Source organism: Doryrhamphus excisus, chromosome 4, assembly GCF_030265055.1.
Source record: "Doryrhamphus excisus isolate RoL2022-K1 chromosome 4, RoL_Dexc_1.0, whole genome shotgun sequence".
Lineage (NCBI taxonomy): Eukaryota > Metazoa > Chordata > Actinopteri > Syngnathiformes > Syngnathidae > Doryrhamphus > Doryrhamphus excisus.
Genome location: NC_080469.1, coordinates 12,580,926 through 12,602,105, shown reverse-complemented (window position 1 = coordinate 12,602,105; position 21,180 = coordinate 12,580,926). Strand labels below are relative to the sequence as shown.

Genomic DNA, 21,180 nt, shown 5'->3' with positions numbered 1-21,180 from the left:
TGACGTGTACAGGGTCCATTTAGCATCCTCGCTTTGAGCATAGCATGTTGTCAAGCTAACTAGTTAGCCTCAAATTTATTTACTCAAAATTTAAGAAAGGCTATTAAATGGAGTGGGGAAGAAGGACAAAGTAAGAAGCGGAGAACTTGTCTTCACTAGGTCACTTTGGACACTTCTAGTTGCCAGAATACAGATAACCTGTATTTTGGTATTTTTTGACAAAGAGAGGGGGCAATGTTTGAACCGCAATGTAGCGAGGGACGACATTAAGGTGTCATTAGTTTTTAATCATAGCTTCAAACAGTGTTGGCTTTGGTTGTGCGTGTTTTTAAGTTGATGGAATCTTAGCATGTATATGCATATCCACTAAAGTATGGTTTTTAAGAACCTAATGTACTTACTCCCCTGCAGGACGCTGGAAGTTACACTGGACCTAAATGACCCACACTATCCAGAACATAATCTAGGCAGCCTGGAACTATCTGTCACTTTATCACCACGAGATGGAGACATGAGAGACGCCGTAAGAAAAAGTTGTTGTTTTTCCTTCCAGTTCTTGTGTACTGACCTGAAAGTTCTGGCTTCATTCATGCTCAGTTACTGGAAACGCTTCAACTCAGCCAGCGTGTAAACCAAATGTGTTGGTGTAAAAGTTTCATGTTCAAAGGGCATTGGATTCTCTTCATCCAAATGATGTTTGCTCGTGCCTCTCTGTCGATACGCGAGATGCTTCCGAGTTGCATTTATTTCTGTTCAATTATTTGTCTGTTTAATTGGACCCATGCATGCTCGACCCAGAACAAGGCGGAGTCATGAGGGAAATACTTTATTCCGTTTGATCTGATGTCTTAATTTTGCTGCTTTTTTAGTTCTCTGCAGTTCAGAGAGTCCACACTTGACAGAACAAATACACTCTATTTAGGTTTCGCATCATTTTGGATCTATCCAACTGTGAAGAAAATGAGTGCAAGGTTGTACATTCTGGATGGTGTTATCTGTTGCCATCTATTGGGATCGAGCAGTAGGGAAAACATACTCTTGGGGAATTTGCAATGCTATATTTCTAACATGTTCTTTTATTTACATTGGAAACATAAACAATCCAAATTTAGTTTATTAATATTGTATTTTGTACATGTATTTACATTTTCAATGCAGCCTCCTAGAGCTCTGAGGAAACGTCTCACTATTGAACAGAAGTGCACCAGAGTTCATTCGCAAATGGACCGAGCGGTCTTAAGCCACTTGTTTGGTGGACACCAGGGTTCACATGGCTTGCATTTCCGTCTAAAAAAAACACACCATTCCCTATGGGTTTAAAAAAAACAGTAGGCATCTATACTTTATCCTAGAGTTTATCTGTGGGCATGCTTGTGTTGGAAAACGCTACACAAGGCAAAACCTTCCTGCCTGATTCCCGTGCATGACCGACCAATGCCTCACTCACCTAATCTACCCGCACACCTTCTCCCCACCCCTTTCACCAGGTCACGACTACATTCCAACACTTTACATCACATTCCCTTTAACCTCTTCCCTGCAGCTTATAGTGGGAGGCGATGGGGGGTGCTCTGTAACCGCTTTGTCTCATTTACAGACCATGCTTTTGAGAAGGAGCTGGAAACGATCTAGTAAGGTAAACTAAAAACGCATGTCAAACCACCCAACACTGCTCACTGCACCTCACCTGTGCCTTACCTGGTGTCCTGGTACATGGGTGGATTGTCTCCTTTCAGCTTTCCTGTCCTTCCCCCCTGCACTGTTATATTAGCAACTTTTTTTTTCTTAATTCTCTGCATCGTTATAACTTTATTTTCTGCAAGCAGCAATATAAAAAAAATTAAAAACTGGTGATTCCACCGGTGGTACTAGGGTTTGGTGATCCCAGGTTGATACGTTCTTGTTCAACTATTTAAAAAATCTCCAGCTCAAAAACTGATAAAATCATTCTCTCTCCATTCCCAGTTGACATAGTGTATTGCCGTTGCTGTGTGAGAAAAATAAAGTAGTTGATTTGATTTCTGTGGTTCTGGGACGGAATCTTTTATATGGCAAATCAGCGTGTTAATCAGCATGCATGTTAATAGACAGTGCAAGATGATTTTCTTCTGTCTCCTTTCTTTTGCCTGTTGTCAGCTGTCACGGTGAATGGAAAGCTGCATGCGCTTCTTTGTGCTTCACCACACTGGCTAATGCATGAAGAGTTTGTATTTAGGAGCGTACAGTAACTGGATTAAGTCACAACTCTTTACTTTAAAATCACCATAAGGAAGAAAAACTTGACTAAGTCCCCTAAGGTCACCATTTGGTTAAAAATAATAGGATACCCATCAAATAGAGGAAAGAAATGGGGAAAAAAGACACTTCATTTAAAAGGCCACAATAGTTAATCCACAAAAGGGCCTTCCCCAAAATGATCACACCAAGTCGGAAGCCTATAGTTACCGTAAAAGCTCTACTCCTCTCCTGGGCCTTTATTTACCTTTTCCCGAAAGATTGATTAGAAGGAGGCAATAATTTAAGTGAAACTGTTATTTCCATTCCATATTGTGTAACAACTTTATATTTTTTTATTGTGTAACAGAGCAGCAACAGAACCAGTGTTGCATTGCAATACCGCTACGGAGTAAACTGCTAAGCCAGCATTATAATACCGTGTAAGTGCAAGTGTAACACACATGAGTTTTACGCCGACACTTGAATACCCGCATTGTAAAGCTAGATAAAGGATGCTTTCCACTCATGATACTTCAAATGCAGCTACAGTCACAGTGGGTATTTGCTTTTGTAGACCACGCACCTTTCAGAGACTTAAATAGACTTGAATACAGGTGTTAATTTAAAACATGATGATGAATGATCCCTCATTGATTTATGGATCATAATAAATCTTTTTATTAAGTTAAAAAAAAACTAATGAAATTGATGCCTTAGGTATTTCTAACAGCAGTTGTCAGTTTTCCCTATCTACTAACATTTTAGACACACAGATACACACTTACAGTGTGCCTGGTTAAAGCCTGGCAGACGTCCTGCTGTGTTGTGCTTTTGAAGCCTCAGAATATGGGCCGCTCTGCCTGCGAGTCGGGAATATGCTGAAAACACTAACTAACTAGCTACCAGCTACCCAGCTACCCCTCCCCAGCTCTGCTCTTGAGTCCCTCCCTGCAGTGTTGCTTGGCTGCACACAGTGCACAGTTTTATTTTTGCACAAATGCCTTTTATAATGAAGCGGTGAACCAGCATAAGAAGATGAAAACTATTCAAGAAATAGTTTGGGCTAATAATTATAAAATACAGGTCTCTATTTTCACCACTAGGCACTTCAAACGTTTTTTTCTTCTTCCAAAGGGTTTACAAAAGCATATTGTTATTATGTTTCAAGCTTCTTAACATCTGTGTGCATGGTCTCTCCCCTGCTGTGCTCTGGCACCAAATAGCAAAAAGCCCATATTTTTTTCCCTGCCATCAGAAATATGTAGTAACAAAACAAAGTAACAACTAGATCACAAGACAACAGCGGCCTCATATTGCATGAACTCAACTGTAGAAGTGGCTGCATGGGAGGTTAGCTGAATTGGGAAGATCCATTCGCAGTGTTTAGTGTCTGGAGAATGGAAATTAAGAGGCTGCGTCTCCAGATCAAAGGGCTGCGCTTGTGAGGCAGGGTTTGTTCAGAGTTTAATGAAATTCATCTGCAAAACAAAAGCTATGCTAATAAATTTGCCCTAACAAGGAAGAAGGCACTGAAAGAGAGAGAGGAAAGAGGAGGGAGAAATGTGTTGTGGTGGATGATAATATGATTCAAAGAGAGGTTAAATAGGCCTGTAAGTGGTGAGAAAACAGACTTAAATAGGTTCTGCAGAATTAAGAAATGTTAGTTGCACTGCCCATGGAACCTGACATAGATGAGACCATTAAGCCATTTTTTCCACTATTCCAAATTAAATACTGTATTACTATTATCCCGTCCAGTCAATTCAGATTTTTTTGGACCATGCTGAACAAGTTACATTAAGTAACACTTGCACACTTGCATAATTCAACATGTACCAAAAGGTATTATTATTAATCCAGCAATTATTGAAAGTTGGGTGTGGAAAAACAGAATATGTAACAATAAATAGATAATAATAGTTCATGCCGTGAAAAAATTATTCCTTTTCTGTATATAAATGGGCATGGGTTCGATTCCCGGCCAGGGTTGCTCAAGAAAGGGCATATGATGTAAAAACTAAGCCAAAACCATGTATGTGATTGACCCCTGACAGGGAAAAGCCAAAATAAAATCATAATAATAATACAACTACAGCAACTCCAAACTCATGGTTTAATTTTGTTTATGTATTCCATTGTATATTCATTGCATTGTATAAGTGATTTCATGTGTATTTTGTGTTCTGCATTACAATGTATGGTTACCCCGTCAATAAGACGCTTTCAGTCTTGGAGTTAATACATGTCCATGTGTTTGTTTGGATGTGCATACACGCATGTGTCTCTGTGCCCGTGTTGTTTCTTTGTGAGTAAATGATTGTGCGAACATGTGCTTATCCACTGCAGTGTCAAAGTATGCGCCTGTCAGATGTACACAGAAAATCTCAGCTGTGGCGGGGAATCGTCAGCATCAGCTTAATAGAAGGTCGCAGTCTGCAGCCCATGGATGCCAATGGCCGAAGTGACCCTTATGTCAAATTTAGGATGGGGCACCAAAAATACAAAAGCAAGGTAAACAAACTTCTATTCAATAAGTACCATAAATTCTTCAACTTTGAACGCTGTGGCTTATACAGCTAAATTCTATTGCTGCGTTGTGTTGCTACATCTGCGTTACTTAAGGACAGCTACTAATTGTAGCTTGCGAATCATTGAGGAAACGGTTGCTCTCTCTTTGGCAGAAGCCAATCACAAGTTATCAGTGAACTCACGATGAGCTTGTCAACCCATTGAAAATAGCAGGAGGTTATTACTATGACAGTCTGACTCACAGTGTCACCTTACAAAGAATGCAAAACTCATCACACAGTAACTTGACACTCAAAAGTCAAGTCAGATCAAGTCATGTTTAGTTATGTAATCGCAAAAGAAAAGGAGCGGAAGTGAAACAGTAATATTCATTCATTCATTTTCTACACTGCTGTAGCCTATCCCAGGCGGGGGCGGGGTACACCCTGAACTGGCCAATCACAGGGCACATATAGACAAACAACCATTCACACCACACTCACATTCATACCTATGGACAATTTGGAGTCACCAATTAACCTAGCATGTTTTTGGAATGTGAGAGGAAACTGGAGTACCCGGAGAAAACCCACACATGCACGGGGAGAACATGCAAACTCCACACAGAGATGGCCGTGGGTGGAATTGAACTCAGGTCTTCTAGCTTTGAGGTCTGCGTGCTCACCACTTGACCGCCGTGCAGCCTTGTAATACAGTAGATAATAATATTTGTTATGTTATTATTCGTTTTTGTATCTTTCATCTCTGCCTCTGCCTCACCTACCTACCCAACCGCGTTTCACTGACTTAAGCTATACGTATATACAGTACATATGTCAATAGATGCTGCGTGCATACATACTGTAGGTGGCAGATTCTGTAAATAAGACAGGAAATGAGCAGAACAACATGACAGAACTACTTTGGAGTCGCCAATTACTTAAAAATGTGGGAAATCGGAGTATCTGATGCCCGAGTGGGGAATCAAGCCCAGGTCTCCTAGCTGTGTGGCCTGCACGCTAACCACTCAACCACCGTCCGGTAACTTTTTATTATTGTCTGCTCATGTATGAAGAAATAAGACTGTTATTTACTGACAAATGATTTCTAATAAGCAAAAAAACAATGACAAATGCAATGTTTTTATTGTTTTGTATTTTGCTGTGGACTCAGATGATTCCCAAAACACTGAATCCTCAATGGCGAGAACAGTTTGACTTCCACATGTATGAGGAGCAGGGAGGCTATGTGGACATTACAGTATGGGATAAAGATGCTGGCAAGAAAGATGACTTCATGGGAAGGTAAATGATATTACTATACTGCTCTCGGATCATGTACCTTAACAAAGTAGACAGACGTGTTTCCTTTTGGACCTTTATTTTATTTCATACACTACAGTATCATTATCATTGTTGGTGGAAGCTACAACCTCAAATGTCGCTCATTGTTTCAGCCAGGTTTGTACGTTTGTGCTTCAGGTGTACAATCGACCTGTCCCTCCTCAGTAAAGAGCACACACACAAACTGGAGCTGCCGCTGGAGGAAGGTGAAGGAGTCCTGGTGATGCTAGTTACACTCACCGCTTCTGCCGCCGTCTCCATCTCAGACCTGTCAGTCAATGTGTTGGATGACCCGCATGAGAGACACCAGATCAAGCAGAGATATGTAAGTTGATGTTATAGCCTTATTTTTTCCTACTGAGTGGATGCACACAGTACAAGGCGCCAACAAAACATGATGATTTTTTTTTTTCTATGGATATGACGCCCAAGTATTGTGTATATGCAGCTCGGTGCTTGTTAAGTTGCTACTGATTTTTTTGTGACTTTATGCCACATTTTATTTGGTTCACCTGCTCAATCTAATGAGATCCAAGTTCTAAGAGATTTTTTGCCTTCATAAAGACAATAATGCAGAGTGGTGATTGGCAGCGGTGTCTTGGTCATAGGAAGTCAGCCATACTCCTTCATACAGCAGCAACTGCAATGATCAGAGGGGGGCGCTCTGTGACTGTGAAATGAACACATTGCCCCTCTGCACTCACAAACCAGGGCTGTGGAGTGCGTTTGTGTGTGTGTGAGTGTGTGTGTGTACAATACAGGGCGAGAGGTAAAGGGTGAGGTGTAAAACGAAAGGAAAAAAAGCCATTTCACCTTTCTCACAACTTGTCCAGACCCCGTTTTTCTGCTTGGCTGCAGGCAACATGTTTTCCTTCCTTCTTCTGCCTTTTTTCCAACCTACTTTTTCCACACTCCTCGTCCCAGTATGCCTCACTGAGCATCATCTGCTCTTTGTCTGTCTCTAATATGGCCTTCCTGCTATATGATCGACCGACGACTTGAATGGTCTCCACCTATTAGCATAATATTCATTTTCCCCAGAGGAGCAGCCTTCTAGTTGTAGAATTTAATAAAGATGTCCCTTATCAAAGAGGGCTGATAAGTACAATTACTAATGTAGAAAAAGAACAGAAAAGTCTTGCTTAAAGATGACTATTATGCTCTATATGTGGAAATGTGTATGTGTGTTAGTCTCAAGTCTTAAATCTCAGGTCTTCGGTTAAGTCTCAAGTAAACATGTGCAAGCCCAAGTCAATTCTCAAGTCATGACAAGACAGGTCGAATCAACCCAAGTCAAAGACATGATATTTTTTAATCCTCACAAGTCATAGGAACTATTTAGTCTCTCCCAAATAAAATAGTATTTTAACAATGTAGCAGTCTATTATTTTGACAAAAAACAATAAATGCATTGTATGAGTGCATCAGTCAGGATTTAGTGAGTGCACAGAAATATAATCTAAACATTTGTTGTTTGTTTTCAAACATGATTGGAGGTTAATAGATGCATTCAATGAGGCGGATACAAACGGAAAATATGGTGTCTTGCTGGAAATTACATAATAATTACATAACGTTTGTTGAATACTTTGAATGAGGACACATGAACATGTACACATGCATTTCAACCACAAACTACTCTAAATGGAACAAACAGCGTAGCTCCTGTATATGCAACACAGTACAATACACTTAGTGACAATCGCCTTAGATGTGCTATTGCTCACTGTAACCTTTCCTTCATCGCTAATTACTGCTTCCCAGACGTGGTGGGAGACAGTGCGAGCAGGAGAGGGAGAGATTTATGTCTTATGATGGCAAAGGAGCACACACACTAATGGCTCTTAATAGGCCTGGGGTGGCCATAAGAAAGGTGAATGAGAGGAGGAGGACGCGGTGACCTCTGCTGAAGTGGTGGCACCTCTGCATGTGCACACACGCACACATACGGAGGTTAAGATAAAGGACACAAACAGGACAGGCAATCAGACTAAAAAGAGACACAAATCACCTGGAAAATTTGGAAAAAACACATCACTAGGCCTCCCCTCCATAATACTACCTAATTAAGGTTGTTTGCATAACAAACTAAGTTCATAAATCCATACACTAAAACATTGAATCTTTTTGGGCTAAAAGTGAATGTTGCAAACATTATTAATGTCCCATGTTTCAGTACTTTAAATTAGGTACCGCAGTAGTGTATTGAAACATTGTTTGTCAAATCTATACTTAATGTTTGAATTTAGACTTCAATAAGCCCTACTACTACCCAACACACCATTTTGTGTGCGTGTAGCTTTAATACTAATGAGCGATGTTGGTCCACGCCTGTGTGGCTCCAACAAGTGCTATTGCATACAGGCAGTCCTCTTTTTACGGTGTGTGGTTACAGCACACTCCCATAAATTATTACTACTTCACAAAACCAAAAAGAGAACTAGTTTCGTGCATGCAGAAGAAAAATAAGTAGGGGGACTAATACATAGTCACGTGTTACTGCACTGAGGACATACGTCACTTTTGTTTTTTTTGTTAAATTTAACCTTCATTATTTATTTTAAGTGAGGCACAGAGTCGTCTGATTTCAGAAAGAGTGAAATTGGACACTAAAACTTTGGAACTTCAACCGTTTTGAGTGCCTCTCCCCTAAATGATGAAGCAAAGGAGTGCGGAATATGATCGATTTTTCTTATGTTTGGTACTCTGGTACAACGGCATGATGACAGTGATTCATAAGGCTATATAGCGTCTGTGATTCATTTGTACATTTGCGTGCTGTGAGGCAGAAACGGGAGGAAAGCGTAACTGCGTGTGTCAGCGACACACAGGGTGAGGTTTGTCTAATGAAATCTGACTCTTTCCTTCCATTTATCCCTTTGCTCCTTCTCGGTTCCTCGAGATTTTTCATCACCTCAAAAATCATCATGCCACAGGAATGCAAATTAGGACATGGTGGTTTCCCTCATCTCGACTAGTACTTCTCTTTGTCTATATTCTCTGTGCATCTATTGCAACTATTTTACTGATTGGGATAGAAATCCCAGTGGAGGATGGATTTGTTGTTATTATACTAATCACTGTTTATGGTCGACCCCAAAATGTCCTTATGGTGTGAAGAAGAGGTATTTTGAAGCATGGCTTGGAGGCTAAAAGTAGTTTTCTCACTGTGGTGAGACCAGCGATGTTGTTTGGTCTAGATACATTGCCACTGAGGAAAAGACAGGAAGCATAACTTTAGGTAGCAGACATGAGGATGCTGAGGTTCTCATTGGGAGTGACCAGGATGGATAGGATCAGGAACGAGTACATCAGAGGGACATTACATGTTAGAGGCCTTGGAGATAGAAGTCAGAGAGGCTGGACTGAGATGGTTCGGACATGCCCAGAGGAGAGATAGTGAATCTATTTGTAGAAGGATGCTGCGTTTAGAGCTGCCAGGTAGGAGGCCTAGAGGAAGACCAAAGAGGAGGTTTATGGATGTAGTGAAGGAGGACATGAGGGTAGTTGATGTGAGAGAGACAGATGCAGAAGACAGGGTTGGATGGAGGAGATTGATTTGCTGGGCGACCCCTGAAGGGAAAAGCCCAAAGAGAAAGAAGAAGAAGTCTTAATGGTCCCTCAGTTGACTTTTTAATAATGCTAAACCAGTAATATGTGTCCTTAGAGCCTGTCTATGATGCCCAAACATGAGACAAATCTATAATTTCTTCCACTTGTTTTCTCCACTTTTAAGACGTGCAAGTTTTCATAACATCATTTTGATGAGGTTCCTCATCAAAAGTATGTCTAGTATTACTAATACTGTCCCAATACGTCTGGGGAGTGGGGGGGTCATCTTTAGAACATGTTCTCCTTATCTCACACTGACTTGTTGGCTCTTAGTTTGCCTCTGTCATGCCCTGTCTCTGACTCTTCTCTTCTTGGCTATTTTCACAACAAGCCTCTGTATCTTCACAGAAATCATTGAGAGCTGCCCCCCCGCCCTCGCTTTTTCTTCTCTGTATGTCTGTGTCTCTCTTTTACACACAGCCCCCCCCTCCGCCCCCCATACTCTCCCCTTCATCTCTTTTACAGAGCTTTTGGACAATGATATCGCTGGAAACAGGCAGAGTCTGACAGAGTTGGTAATAATGAATTAATTCTGTAGCCTGGCCTGACTCTGAGATTTAAATTATAATTACTCCTGTGGGGATGGACGGGGTTATTGCCAGAGAGAGAAATAAATTGAAGTGAAGTACATTGCCACTCTTGCTTTTAAGACACGCTGATGCTACTCAATTGGGCCTCAATGTCGATGAATGTTTGAGCATGAACGGAAGCAACTTCTTCATGTTTATGGACTTTTACTTGCGGATTAAAAAAACCTGGATTTGAAGAAACACCCGTTTCATGTTCTAGGGTGTGGAATCAACCTATATATATATATATATATGTCTATATATATGTCTTGTAACTATACACTAGCCATATTCCCCTCGAGTGTTCCATTTATACTGAGGAAGCCAACTATTTGCTGATGAGGCCTTCAGATGAAGTGGTAATCACAGCCTCAAATTATCTTTTTCTAGGAAGGGACAGTTCGATTTCAAATTGCTGTTTTAATTTATCATCAACAATACTCTTGTAGATAAAAGTGTAGCATTACATTTTGGGATAATGCAAAGCTACCAGGAGAGAGTTTGCATTGCTTGTGTGAACGACCCTTTGACTCTACATGTTTTGCAGCAGTGTCTTCACTTGTGAGTGTTAGTGTGTGTTTTTGTTCTTTTCTAAAGTGTGTATGTGTGTGTGGTATTAAACCAGAGCTGAGTGCTAGTGTGAAGCCGGTTATTTGTATATGTAACGATCATAACCTTGCCATTCACGCCTCACTGAATGTGTGTTCTCACTTGAATGTCTTTATTGTTGTATTATTACTATAGCTGCCTCAGACTCTGGTTAGTGTGTGGTAGAATAACTCCACATTCAAATGCCAAAGACAATGGGTCCTATACATACATTTAGAACATACATTTTCTCTGATGAGTTTTAGTTGGTGTATTTTAGTTTCGCTAAATATGGCATTCAAAAGAAACATTGAAAGACGCTAATTACATGTAGTATTCTACACTGGTCACTATATGTCAGTAATGTTACTGTAATTTTTGGGTTATATTTGATCACTGGAACAACAGGGTTTTTGAACAGGTTTGAATGATCTCACAATGATTTCACAACAGGCAGTGATATTGAATGAAAATTGCTGATACGAACACACACTAGATTTCTGGCTCTTAAGCACAGGTCAGTTGTAAGTGTGTACAGTTTATGTGCAAAAACGTGGGCAAAATTTGGGGATCCAAAGTGAGTGCCATCTGCTGACAACGAGCGCACAATGCACTGACCCAGGCGTGGCGTCTGTGCTCCGTACTTACACCTTGCACAACTGTGCGAGTGACGTGCTGCCTCCCCGTTGTGACCCCCCCCTTTTACCCATGCAAATCTGTAAATCCCAAAGTGTCCGTCTTGTGTCTGTAATGGCTACTTAGTCTTATTTTGTCTACTATATTATGAGTGTAAAGGTGATTATGGGGGTGTTATTTCATGTCGAGAAGGCTCCAATTATTTTAAATATTGTATTTAGAAGGTTGCAAAAGGCAATAGTGTCCTGGTGTTTGTTATAAGAAGAACATTTTGTAACATTGTCTTATTGTTGTATGAGCAAAATATAGTTGGTTTTGTAAATATCACGTGATTTGGGCTGCATGTGCAAGTGTGGGTGTGTTTACTGTGATTTACAAATGTCCCAGAATACACCATATTACAAAAAGCTGGAGCAACACTGACAACAGTTTGCTAGTTTTGATCCTGCTTATAGAGTATGAAGTGTATGTACCTATTTATGTATCTATCTATCTATCTGTCTGTCATCTTTTTGTGTATTCCTCCAGAGCATATCGAAATTTGTTCTATTTTAGTCTAAAATAGTGGAAGTCTGAAAAATGTATCAAAGAACACACACAGCTACTCTACTCATTTTCCCCCTTTTGGACCTGGCTATAAATGCCAGCTCTATATTTTCAAATAAGGGCTGTTAAAGGACATTTTCTACCCTTTTCCTCTCTTAATGAAATGTCAGGCTATTGACCCATCTTTCTCTTAAATGCTAATTTGCCAGCCTCTTTGAACTTTCACCCCTGTCCCTGTGCTGTTTCAGAGCCTGTGGAGGTCATTGCACAATCTGAAAGACGTTGGTGTGGTGCAGGTAAAAGTCATCCGGGCCGAGGGACTGATGGCAGCAGATGTCACAGGTAAGATGGCTGGTGCATCTCTAAACATGGGACTAATAACTTCCCTTCAGTTCATGCAATTTTCAATGGCATTTTTCTGTATTTGTATGAATTACTTCAGCATTTTGAGGCAAAGGGAATTTTATGCATTGCTGTATGCACCAAGCGTTATGCATCTTGGGCTAATTGTGTTAAAATGTGTGCCCAGCCTCTTGCCCAAAGTCCCTCATGAGGACAAACGGTACATACATGTATGGAGGGTCTGAAGATCATGAGAACCCTGACCTCAACCACACAAATTTGAACTGAACTGGAGCAAAAATTGGGACAGTGACCCCTGACCTCACAAAAAAAATCCCATGGACAAAAGTCTTCCCAAAAGCAATCTGTTATAGCTGCAAAATGAATATTTTCAATGAATATCATATTGTCTTAAAATGTTACTTCCTTTTGGAACTTCTCTTTAATTCTTGTCAGTATTCAGTACAAGAACATGCATGTACATTATCCACAGGTGAGAATGTGAGCGTTTGTCTATATGTGCCTATATGTGTGGACTGGCAACCAGTCCAGGTTGTACTCCACTTGCCCAAAATCTGCTGGTATAGGCTCCAGCTCACATTGATACTTTCACAAATAAGGAATAGAAAATGAATGAAGAGTTCTCCCCGTGCATGCATGGGTTTTCTCCGGGTACTCCGACTTCCTCCCACATTCCAAAAACATGCTAGGTTAATTGGTGACTCCAAATTGTCCATAGGTATGAATGTGACTGTGAATGGTTGTTTGTCTATATGTGCTTTGTGATTGGCTGCCGACCAGTCCAGGGTGTACCCCGCCTCTCGCCCGAAGACAGCTGGGATAGGCTCCAGCACCCCCTGCGACCCCCGTGAGGATGAAATTAATGAATGAATGAAGGGGATATTCAAGTCATATAACACATGATTTGTTTTTTTGATCATTCTGACACGGAACATTGTCGGTGGCACACTGCATCCCACGAGAGATACAGCTGGAGATAGTCGGTGTGCAATTTTTGTGTGAGGGATTATTGTCTAGGAGAATGCTCAGCCAGAGAGTTTGTTTCTACTTTGTGCTGGACGCTAAATTTGTCCCAGTGTTTTTTGGGAGGGTGGAAAAACATGCAGGGTGCTCATTTGAATAATAGAGAAAAAGCGTGCATTTGAACCAACAAATATCTCTCCTCCCCTCCCTTAGAACCCCCCTCCCTGCTCTTTCTCCACTCGCTCCCGCCGAATTCTCCATTAATTCTTACTTTTAATTAGGTCTGCAGTGGACAGGCCTAGTTTTTCACTCTGCATTATCTCGTTGAGAGCAGAGAACGTGTATGTGTGTGTGTGTGTTTTTCTCCATTTGAAGCAGACACAGTTCGTGTTAGCCAATACAAAGTGGAACTGCTTGATTTGGGTTATTGAGACGGGGGCAGCCTGAGAGCAGGGCTAATGGCTCTTGTATTTCACTGGCAGCCGAAATTTACTCCATGACCTTGTTTCCAAGCTCATCATTCATTTTGTGCTTCATGGTTCACCTAAAAAATAACCAAGACTGTCAAGTCCTGCTTTGTCTATAGTTGTCCATGTATTTATTTCTTTTTTTTATTCTGCCGCTGCTGTTTTTACCTTGGACTATTTCCAACATAACATCAGTTGCTCGTTCTTTAGAAGAATACTTGCAAATGGGATTGTTTTTTTATGGAGGTAAATATGTCACAGGTTGTTTGGCATGTATACAGTATGAGTGGTTTTGCATGTAACAAATGATGTAATCATAATTTAGTTGATAATTCTTGCTACTTTAAGAGACACAAGTTCCGACCACACATTGTTTGTTCTTCCATCCTTTTACAGAAATCCTGAAATTATGCAATTGTCATTAGTCTTATATATTGTGTTTATAAGTGGCAGAAACAACAGTCTTGTAAGAGCCACATGAGAGCCCTCACCACATGAACACCCAATTTCATCCGTTCAGACCAATAGAGGGTCAGGAGCGAGGCGAGAGACAAACAGACGCACAGGCAGAGAGTGAGAGGGGAGGTCAGAGAGAGAGACAAATACTTCACTCTCCCTTCTTCATTCATGCTGCCAGCCTGTCTGTCTCCTCTTTTTTTTCCTTGTTTCTCCTTTTTGCTTTTCACATTGGCCATCTCTTTCTCAAAATGAAGTGCTTTTGTGTTGTAGAACCTCTCTAGGCCCAGAAGGATTACTGAAAATGGTCTCAAAAGCCAACAATGTCTTCGTCCTAGAGTGGCTGCTACTGTATGTATACTGTGGGACTTTTAGCAATAGATGTCTTTTTCTTCCAATTGTGTTCCTATTAAATTATGGTGACCATCCACGCATTAAGCCTAACGAGTTTCTAGGGACATTCTGTTCCATTCAGTTACTTACTTTTAAACAATCATGGCTGCATTAAAAAATAGATCAACTGAAGATCCTATTAAAAAGTGAAAAACACAAAATTTACATTTTAACATTTTCAGTTATAATGAATTCTAATGAACACCTCAAATTCCTCTCTAACTTTAAGCTTCAAGGAAATTACACTCGCTGCCTCTTCTCTACCATATCCATCCTTTGCACTTAGCTTAGGGCACCCAGAAATGAGTTTGCACCCCCCTTCCCGTACACAACCCCTGGATGCACCACAGGGACATGACCCAGAGGGAGGAGGAGCTTTACCTGGATGATGGCTGAGTGGCGCTCAAATGTGAGCGTGTAATTGGTTAAGGCAGCTGCCTCTGGTGGTGGCAGCCAATAAGGTGAAAGTTCATCACCAATGACAACTGACTCTCTGCAGCACCAAAACCTGTCATGCCATTAAAAATTTAATATTAATTGACTCTCAGTATATTTATTGTTTCATTAAAATAATTCTTAAATCAGTTTCAACCTTATTGTAAGACTTTTTGTATACTAACAAAATAAGTACATTCATGAAGTCATAAGCTCCTCATTCCGTCATCTTATTTGAATATAGCTTTCTATTGTAGGAGTCATGGCTGTCAATATCCACTTCAAACATGCTACATCAATAAGACCCCCAGTAACTGATATGAGAAGCAACACCTACGGCACAGCATTGATCATTGTGACATTTACTTTGCACACCCACTAAATGTCCTGCCCTTGTCACAACATGTGAAGAAAATCACACCAATCAATGACAGTCTTACACACACACAGACACACACACACACACATCCACACCACACATAACCAGGCAAATGCCATGAGGGGACTGAACTCAATTCCAGCTTCATTAAGTCTTATGTGACATACAAAAGCTAATTTTAGTATATTAACGTAGTTAAAGCTTAAAAAAAATAGCACTGAACTTTTCCAGATATTGCAATGTAAAAAGAGTAAAGTACAATTGTCAGATTCTAATTTAAAAAAAATATTGACTACAGTCATCCCGTGACGATCACCATTCATTGGTTCCAGACCTGGCTGCAATAAGTGAATTTTGTTAATAAATGGAATATTTTTGTAGATACAGCATAGAAAACATGTTTATAACTTTCAACATATGTTTTACCATTATTAAAGCCATGTAGACATGAACTAGCACCCCTATAGTCACTGTAAATCAAGAATAATAGGAGTGTATTCTTGATTTACGCCTCATTGCTATTTACAGAGACACAAGACGGCCAGAGCTGTATAACATGCTAACAAGCTAACTGGTTAGCCTCCAATTTATTCATTCTAAACTGAAGAAAGTGTTTCAAACAGAGTGGGGGAAGAAAGACAAAATAAGAGGCCAAAAACCTAACCACTTCCACGCGGAATTGGAGGAGATTGTGTGATTAATGAATTAATTTTTATTATAGTTCCAGTCCTATGAACGAAAAATCTTGCCACATTTAATCTTGTGACACTCATTATGTATATATACAAACCATTAAAAAGTAAAAGCACGCAAACACAAGCACATATAGATTTTTAATATACGTACAATTATCCAGCATCACTCATCATTTGAGAAGCAAGGTAGAAAACAAGCAAGGCATTTTGCTGCATGCTTTGAATGGGAAAAAGTACCACCCTCTCGTGGACAAACTTGGAAAGAAATGAAAGCTAATAAAAAATTAAATCTTAACGTAACAACATAAGGTAAATTGTGGGATAACAAAATTGTTTTCCAAAGATTTTTATCTGTTGTTTGGAACAAATCACGTTTTTTGGCTCATTTAAGGAGCACTGATGACAATTCTAAAATGGTTTAGAAATGAATATCCTCTGTCAAAGTTCACCTGTATTCATTCAACATAGCCAATTCCGCTTGAAAATAAAACAGGAACGGTACAAAAGATATCTAATGGGAGAGGCAATTTTTGTCCTTCAGGATTTTTGTCCTTTTTATGAAAAAACTGACTTATTAATGTCTCTGGTAAAAAGTAATTGTCACTGCTTTGTTATTTTCACACTATTAGACTGCTGTCACCGGATCGTATTTCCTTTAGCTGTATTGCTGACATACTGTTTGTATTTTTGTGGCCTAATAAATGTGGCATCTTAGGTTACGCCCACCCCGCATCTTTGGGGGATGTGAAACCAACATTAACCAATATTTCAGAACCACTGCTTTAAGTACAGTATATACGTATATATGTTTTTTCCATTAAAGCTATTGTTGTGTTTAATTTCTTCCTCTCTAGGTAAGAGCGACCCATTCTGTGTGGTGGAGCTGAGCAATGATCGGCTGCAGACACACACTGTTTACAAAAATCTCAACCCTGAGTGGAATAAAGTCTTCACTTTGTAAGTAACAAAAATACAGTATTAATAATACACAATAACAAAAGAAAAGATAATATTTTTTTGTTTATTTGCATTAATGATATCAATGCTATTTGTTTAATGGTTTTCAACTGGGCTCGAGATAGTGATATAGTGTAAATATATACTGTAGATGGGGCATTAATATAGATCAAGCGCCACATCATTTCTCGTATGTCTGATATATTTTTATTGAGTCCAAAGCAGTAGAATTCCCAGTGATGGGACAAGTTAATTTAATCTTTCTGCACATCACCTACATAGCCTTTTTTCTATACATAACACCACTCATCTTCCTACTTCCTAGCCTACTTTTTCCAAACATAACACGACTTGACTTCATTTTCTATCAGTTGTATTGGAGGATGTAATATACAGTATTATAATGAATGGGGTCATTGCATGAGTTTTGCCTCTTTGATGTTAGCTTTGTAAAATGTCTATGCCCATCACTGGTATTGTCTTTGCTTTGTCACTCAGTAACGTAAAGGACATTCATTCAGTGCTCGAGGTCACGGTTTACGATGAGGACCGAGACAGAAGTGCGGACTTTCTTGGGAAAGTAGCCATTCCTTTACTGAATGTGAGTCAAATTGCAATTTTTTTCCTACTATTTCCCTTGACTAAAGTTGAGAGAAACATTAAGAATGATGACAGTATTCCATAAAGAGAAGTAGGAAGGTGAACATGACGAGGAAGACTGATGAGTAAAAATAAAAAGATTGATCGGTGAAGAAGTAAGGAGGAGAATGAAAATTACACTGATCAAGACAAAAAATGACACAATTTCCATATATACTGTATTTGTGTGTCTTGTGACAGAAGTGTGTGTCGTGTATATCGGAGCTGGGCTGTATAGTGTGATTCCCCAGGATAGTTAATTTCTGTTTGACAGAGCCGAGCTGCAGTGGGTAATGAACAGGTACTTGTCAGAGTTGCCACAGTTGTTTTGGGTTCCCTGTCAGCGCCGGCAGCTGGGGTTCAAAGGTGGCCCGGGGAGCCGATTCAGTCGGGTATTGCCAGACAGACGCCTGTCATGTCCCTCTCCCACAGATCCAAAATGGAGAACGCAAAGCCTACGCCTTGAAAAGCAAGGAGCTGACAGGGCCAACAAAAGGGGTCATCTTTCTTGAAATAGATGTGATTTTTAATACTGTAAGTCTTTTTTTGCTTTTTAGATAAATATTTTGCCCCCATCCTCGCTTGCTCTCTCTTTTGCATCCTTGCTGTTGTCTTCATTCTGTGCCCCCCCCCCGCATCTCATTCCCATCCATTGCTCCCTCATCCTCATTTTGGGTCTAATTATGGAAGGCCTCCCTTTCAGCATCCTTTGTTCCATTCACCATCACTGTGTGTGCGTCCTATAGCGGCCATCTTAGTGCTCACCCTCTTGCTTGCTCCAACCTCTAACATGGGGACGTGCACACTACGCATGTGTTGAAATGTCAAATCATGAAAAAACATTCATAACACGGCTGGCTGACAACCATGTCATCCGTTTTCATACATATTTCACTTGGCTGTTTTACGATATTGTGTCTCCAGGTGAAGGCTGGTCTCAGGACGCTGATTCCCATTGAGCAGAAGTACATAGAGGAGGAGCCCAAAGTGTCCAAACAGGTAAATCACTCACTAGAAACCTAAATTATTTATATATAGTCAGTCATACCTTAGTTAGCATCATTAATTAGGTCTTATACTCTAACCAAAACGGGCTCTAACCAAATAAACTTTTCCCAAATGAAATGTATTCCAATTAACCTGTTGCAGAGTACTTTTACAATGTGTGTTGAATAACTTGCAACTGCACATAAGAAATATATATTTAGTTTACTTTGATTAGTCTGAAAAATTAGCATGAAGTGGAAGTCCTACACCTGCATATGCCTCCGTAGGCCTTGTTCTGCCCCACCATCGTAAGCACTAACCAGCATGCCGGGAGAGTGCCATCTCGTAAAGCACAACAACTGTGTGGGCAAGATAAAACAAGGTGATTGAAGAGGGAAAACAGTGTTTCATTTTTGTTTCTTCCCTCCTCTCTCCCTTCTCTCATCTGTCAGCCGCCTCGCATCCACGCCGGCTGGGTGAATAGAAATGTCAAGCTGTCAACTCTGGGGTGCATAAGTAGATTGGCCATCCTTATAGATGGCCCTTTTTGCCACTGCTGCTTTGCACTTCATTGTCACGCCGTTCAGTGTGGCAGCAGCACAAAGGGCTGAATAGCTGGGGCCGGCCCACATCACACATGTCATATGAGTGACCGTTTGGGCTTAGTAGTCAGTGCTTCTCCATGCACTGACACACATCACTGGCCAACACAGTGACACACACAAACATCTCCCATACCACCCTTGTTTCAACTCTTTCCTCCCTTTCATGTTGAACCCTCACCCCCCAAGTGCCAGAAACTCCATTTCACCTCTGACTTGTAGGGATGACCCATGTCATCGTCTTGCAATGATGATGTCATGGCTACTTTAGAAGGATTGCCCATTTGCCAGCAACACCTCTGATGTTGTTGCTGATTAGTAGATAGAAAAAGAAAAGAAAAGCAGTCTGCTGAAGACTTCGTACAGGGTGACCCTTAAAAAAACAGGATTTTTGAAGTGCTTATTGGGAGATAACGATAACAGTTATTTAAAGAACAGGATTAAATACAGGATTAAATTCCTGACAGGACTCTATGCTTGTACCCCTGAACTGAAAGATATATTTTTTTACTCTTTAAAATATCCTTTCCATCTACTTTGCAGCTGCTGTTGCGCAATTTTAACAGAGTGAGGCGCTGCATCATGTTCCTGATCAACACCGGTTACTACATCAACAGCTGCTTTGAATGGGACTCTCCACAGAGGAGCATCTGTGCATTTGTGGTATGTAGATGTGATGTTTAAATACAAAGACGCCATAAATCACATTATTCTTATCTAGCCAACTCATTACATGACCACTAGTTATTTTTTCTAATTTTTATGTTGGTGTCTGCTAGCAAAGCAGAGAAAGGGGTGTCACAAGAGACTTCATTAGACGATACAATTGGGTTTATGAGAACCAGAAGAGATTTTAACATTACTTTTTGACAATATATTGCAATCTACAAATTTCATTTCTACTACGTTACACTCTTCTGCACTCTGATTGTAGTCTAGCTGCAAAAGGGCTCACTCCATTCATGCCGTTGCTCTATGAAACAAACATTCCAAGGTAGAGATGAGGAAAACAGACACACAAGCACATGACGATATATTGAAGCTGAGCACATTTTCATTTATTGTGTCAGTTATTATCATCCCATGCCTAGGAACCAATAAAATAAAACATATGATCAACATTATTGGAACACCAATATAAGAAATACAGAGTTGGCGCCCCTTTGCTGATTGGAGTGACTTTTTATACAGTTTTGTAGGAAACAAAGCTGTCATAGCCTTTATCACATTTCTCAGTAATAGAGCCTTGTTTCTAAGCCTCCTATGAATTGTCTATGCCACTTCCACCTCATCGGTATCTGCAATTAAAAGGTGAATTGTAATTGGACAGCAGTGCTACCACTCAGGGACATTCTCGTGCATAGCGGTGAGCGGCCGCATGGGGCTTCCTTTCCACTCTCAGGATGACAGAGCAGACATTTAATGCTGTCTGCTAGTGTCCTAACTCTCTCTCTCACACACACACACACAACACACACACACAGCAAGGGGACCTATCTTGTTACAGACAATAGCTATTGGCTTTCTGACCCACTTTAGAGTGTCCGCCGTCTGGATGTGTTTGAGGTGCAGCAGCTCATGGTGTCATTACCATGGGTCAGAAAAGACAACATATTGATTAGTTAACATTTCCCCTCTGTGGGTATGTGTACGTGTGTGTGTGTGTGTGTGACACCTTCTCTTCAATGAGAAGTCCTTGTGTCTTCATAAAATTGAAATGGAAGTATCATAAATAAATGAACGGAGACAACAAGGTCACTTGAGCAACTGGCATCCTTGTACATCTTTAAACCCCATTTAGAAGACAAATTATACATAAAGCTCA

General features: G+C 40.4%; 1 protein-coding gene across 10 annotated transcripts in view; it reads left to right on the top strand.

Annotated features, from left to right (window-relative positions):
• The window catches only part of LOC131127638 (multiple C2 and transmembrane domain-containing protein 1-like), a 100,923-nt gene that overhangs the window by 41,461 nt on the left and 38,282 nt on the right, over positions 1-21,180 (top strand). For 7 of the 10 annotated variants that reach the window (XR_009129539.1, XR_009129541.1, XR_009129536.1 and 4 more), the window contains exons 5-15: positions 412-523; positions 1,598-1,636; positions 4,564-4,728; positions 5,899-6,029; positions 6,207-6,393; positions 12,268-12,361; positions 17,025-17,127; positions 17,626-17,728; positions 18,199-18,300; positions 18,691-18,765; positions 19,899-20,018. Coding sequence is in view for 4 of the 10 variants with exons in the window: in XM_058069712.1 (XP_057925695.1) it covers positions 412-523; positions 1,598-1,636; positions 4,564-4,728; positions 5,899-6,029; positions 6,207-6,393; positions 12,268-12,361; positions 17,025-17,127; positions 17,626-17,728; positions 18,199-18,300; positions 18,691-18,765; positions 19,899-20,018 (1,231 nt within the window). In the remaining 6 variants the exon portion in view is untranslated. The remainder of the gene's footprint in view (positions 1-411; positions 524-1,597; positions 1,637-4,563; positions 4,729-5,898; positions 6,030-6,206; positions 6,394-12,267; positions 12,362-17,024; positions 17,128-17,625; positions 17,729-18,198; positions 18,301-18,690; positions 18,766-19,898; positions 20,019-21,180) is intronic. The other 3 variants (XR_009129537.1, XM_058069713.1, XR_009129538.1) reach the window with 2 other exon arrangements.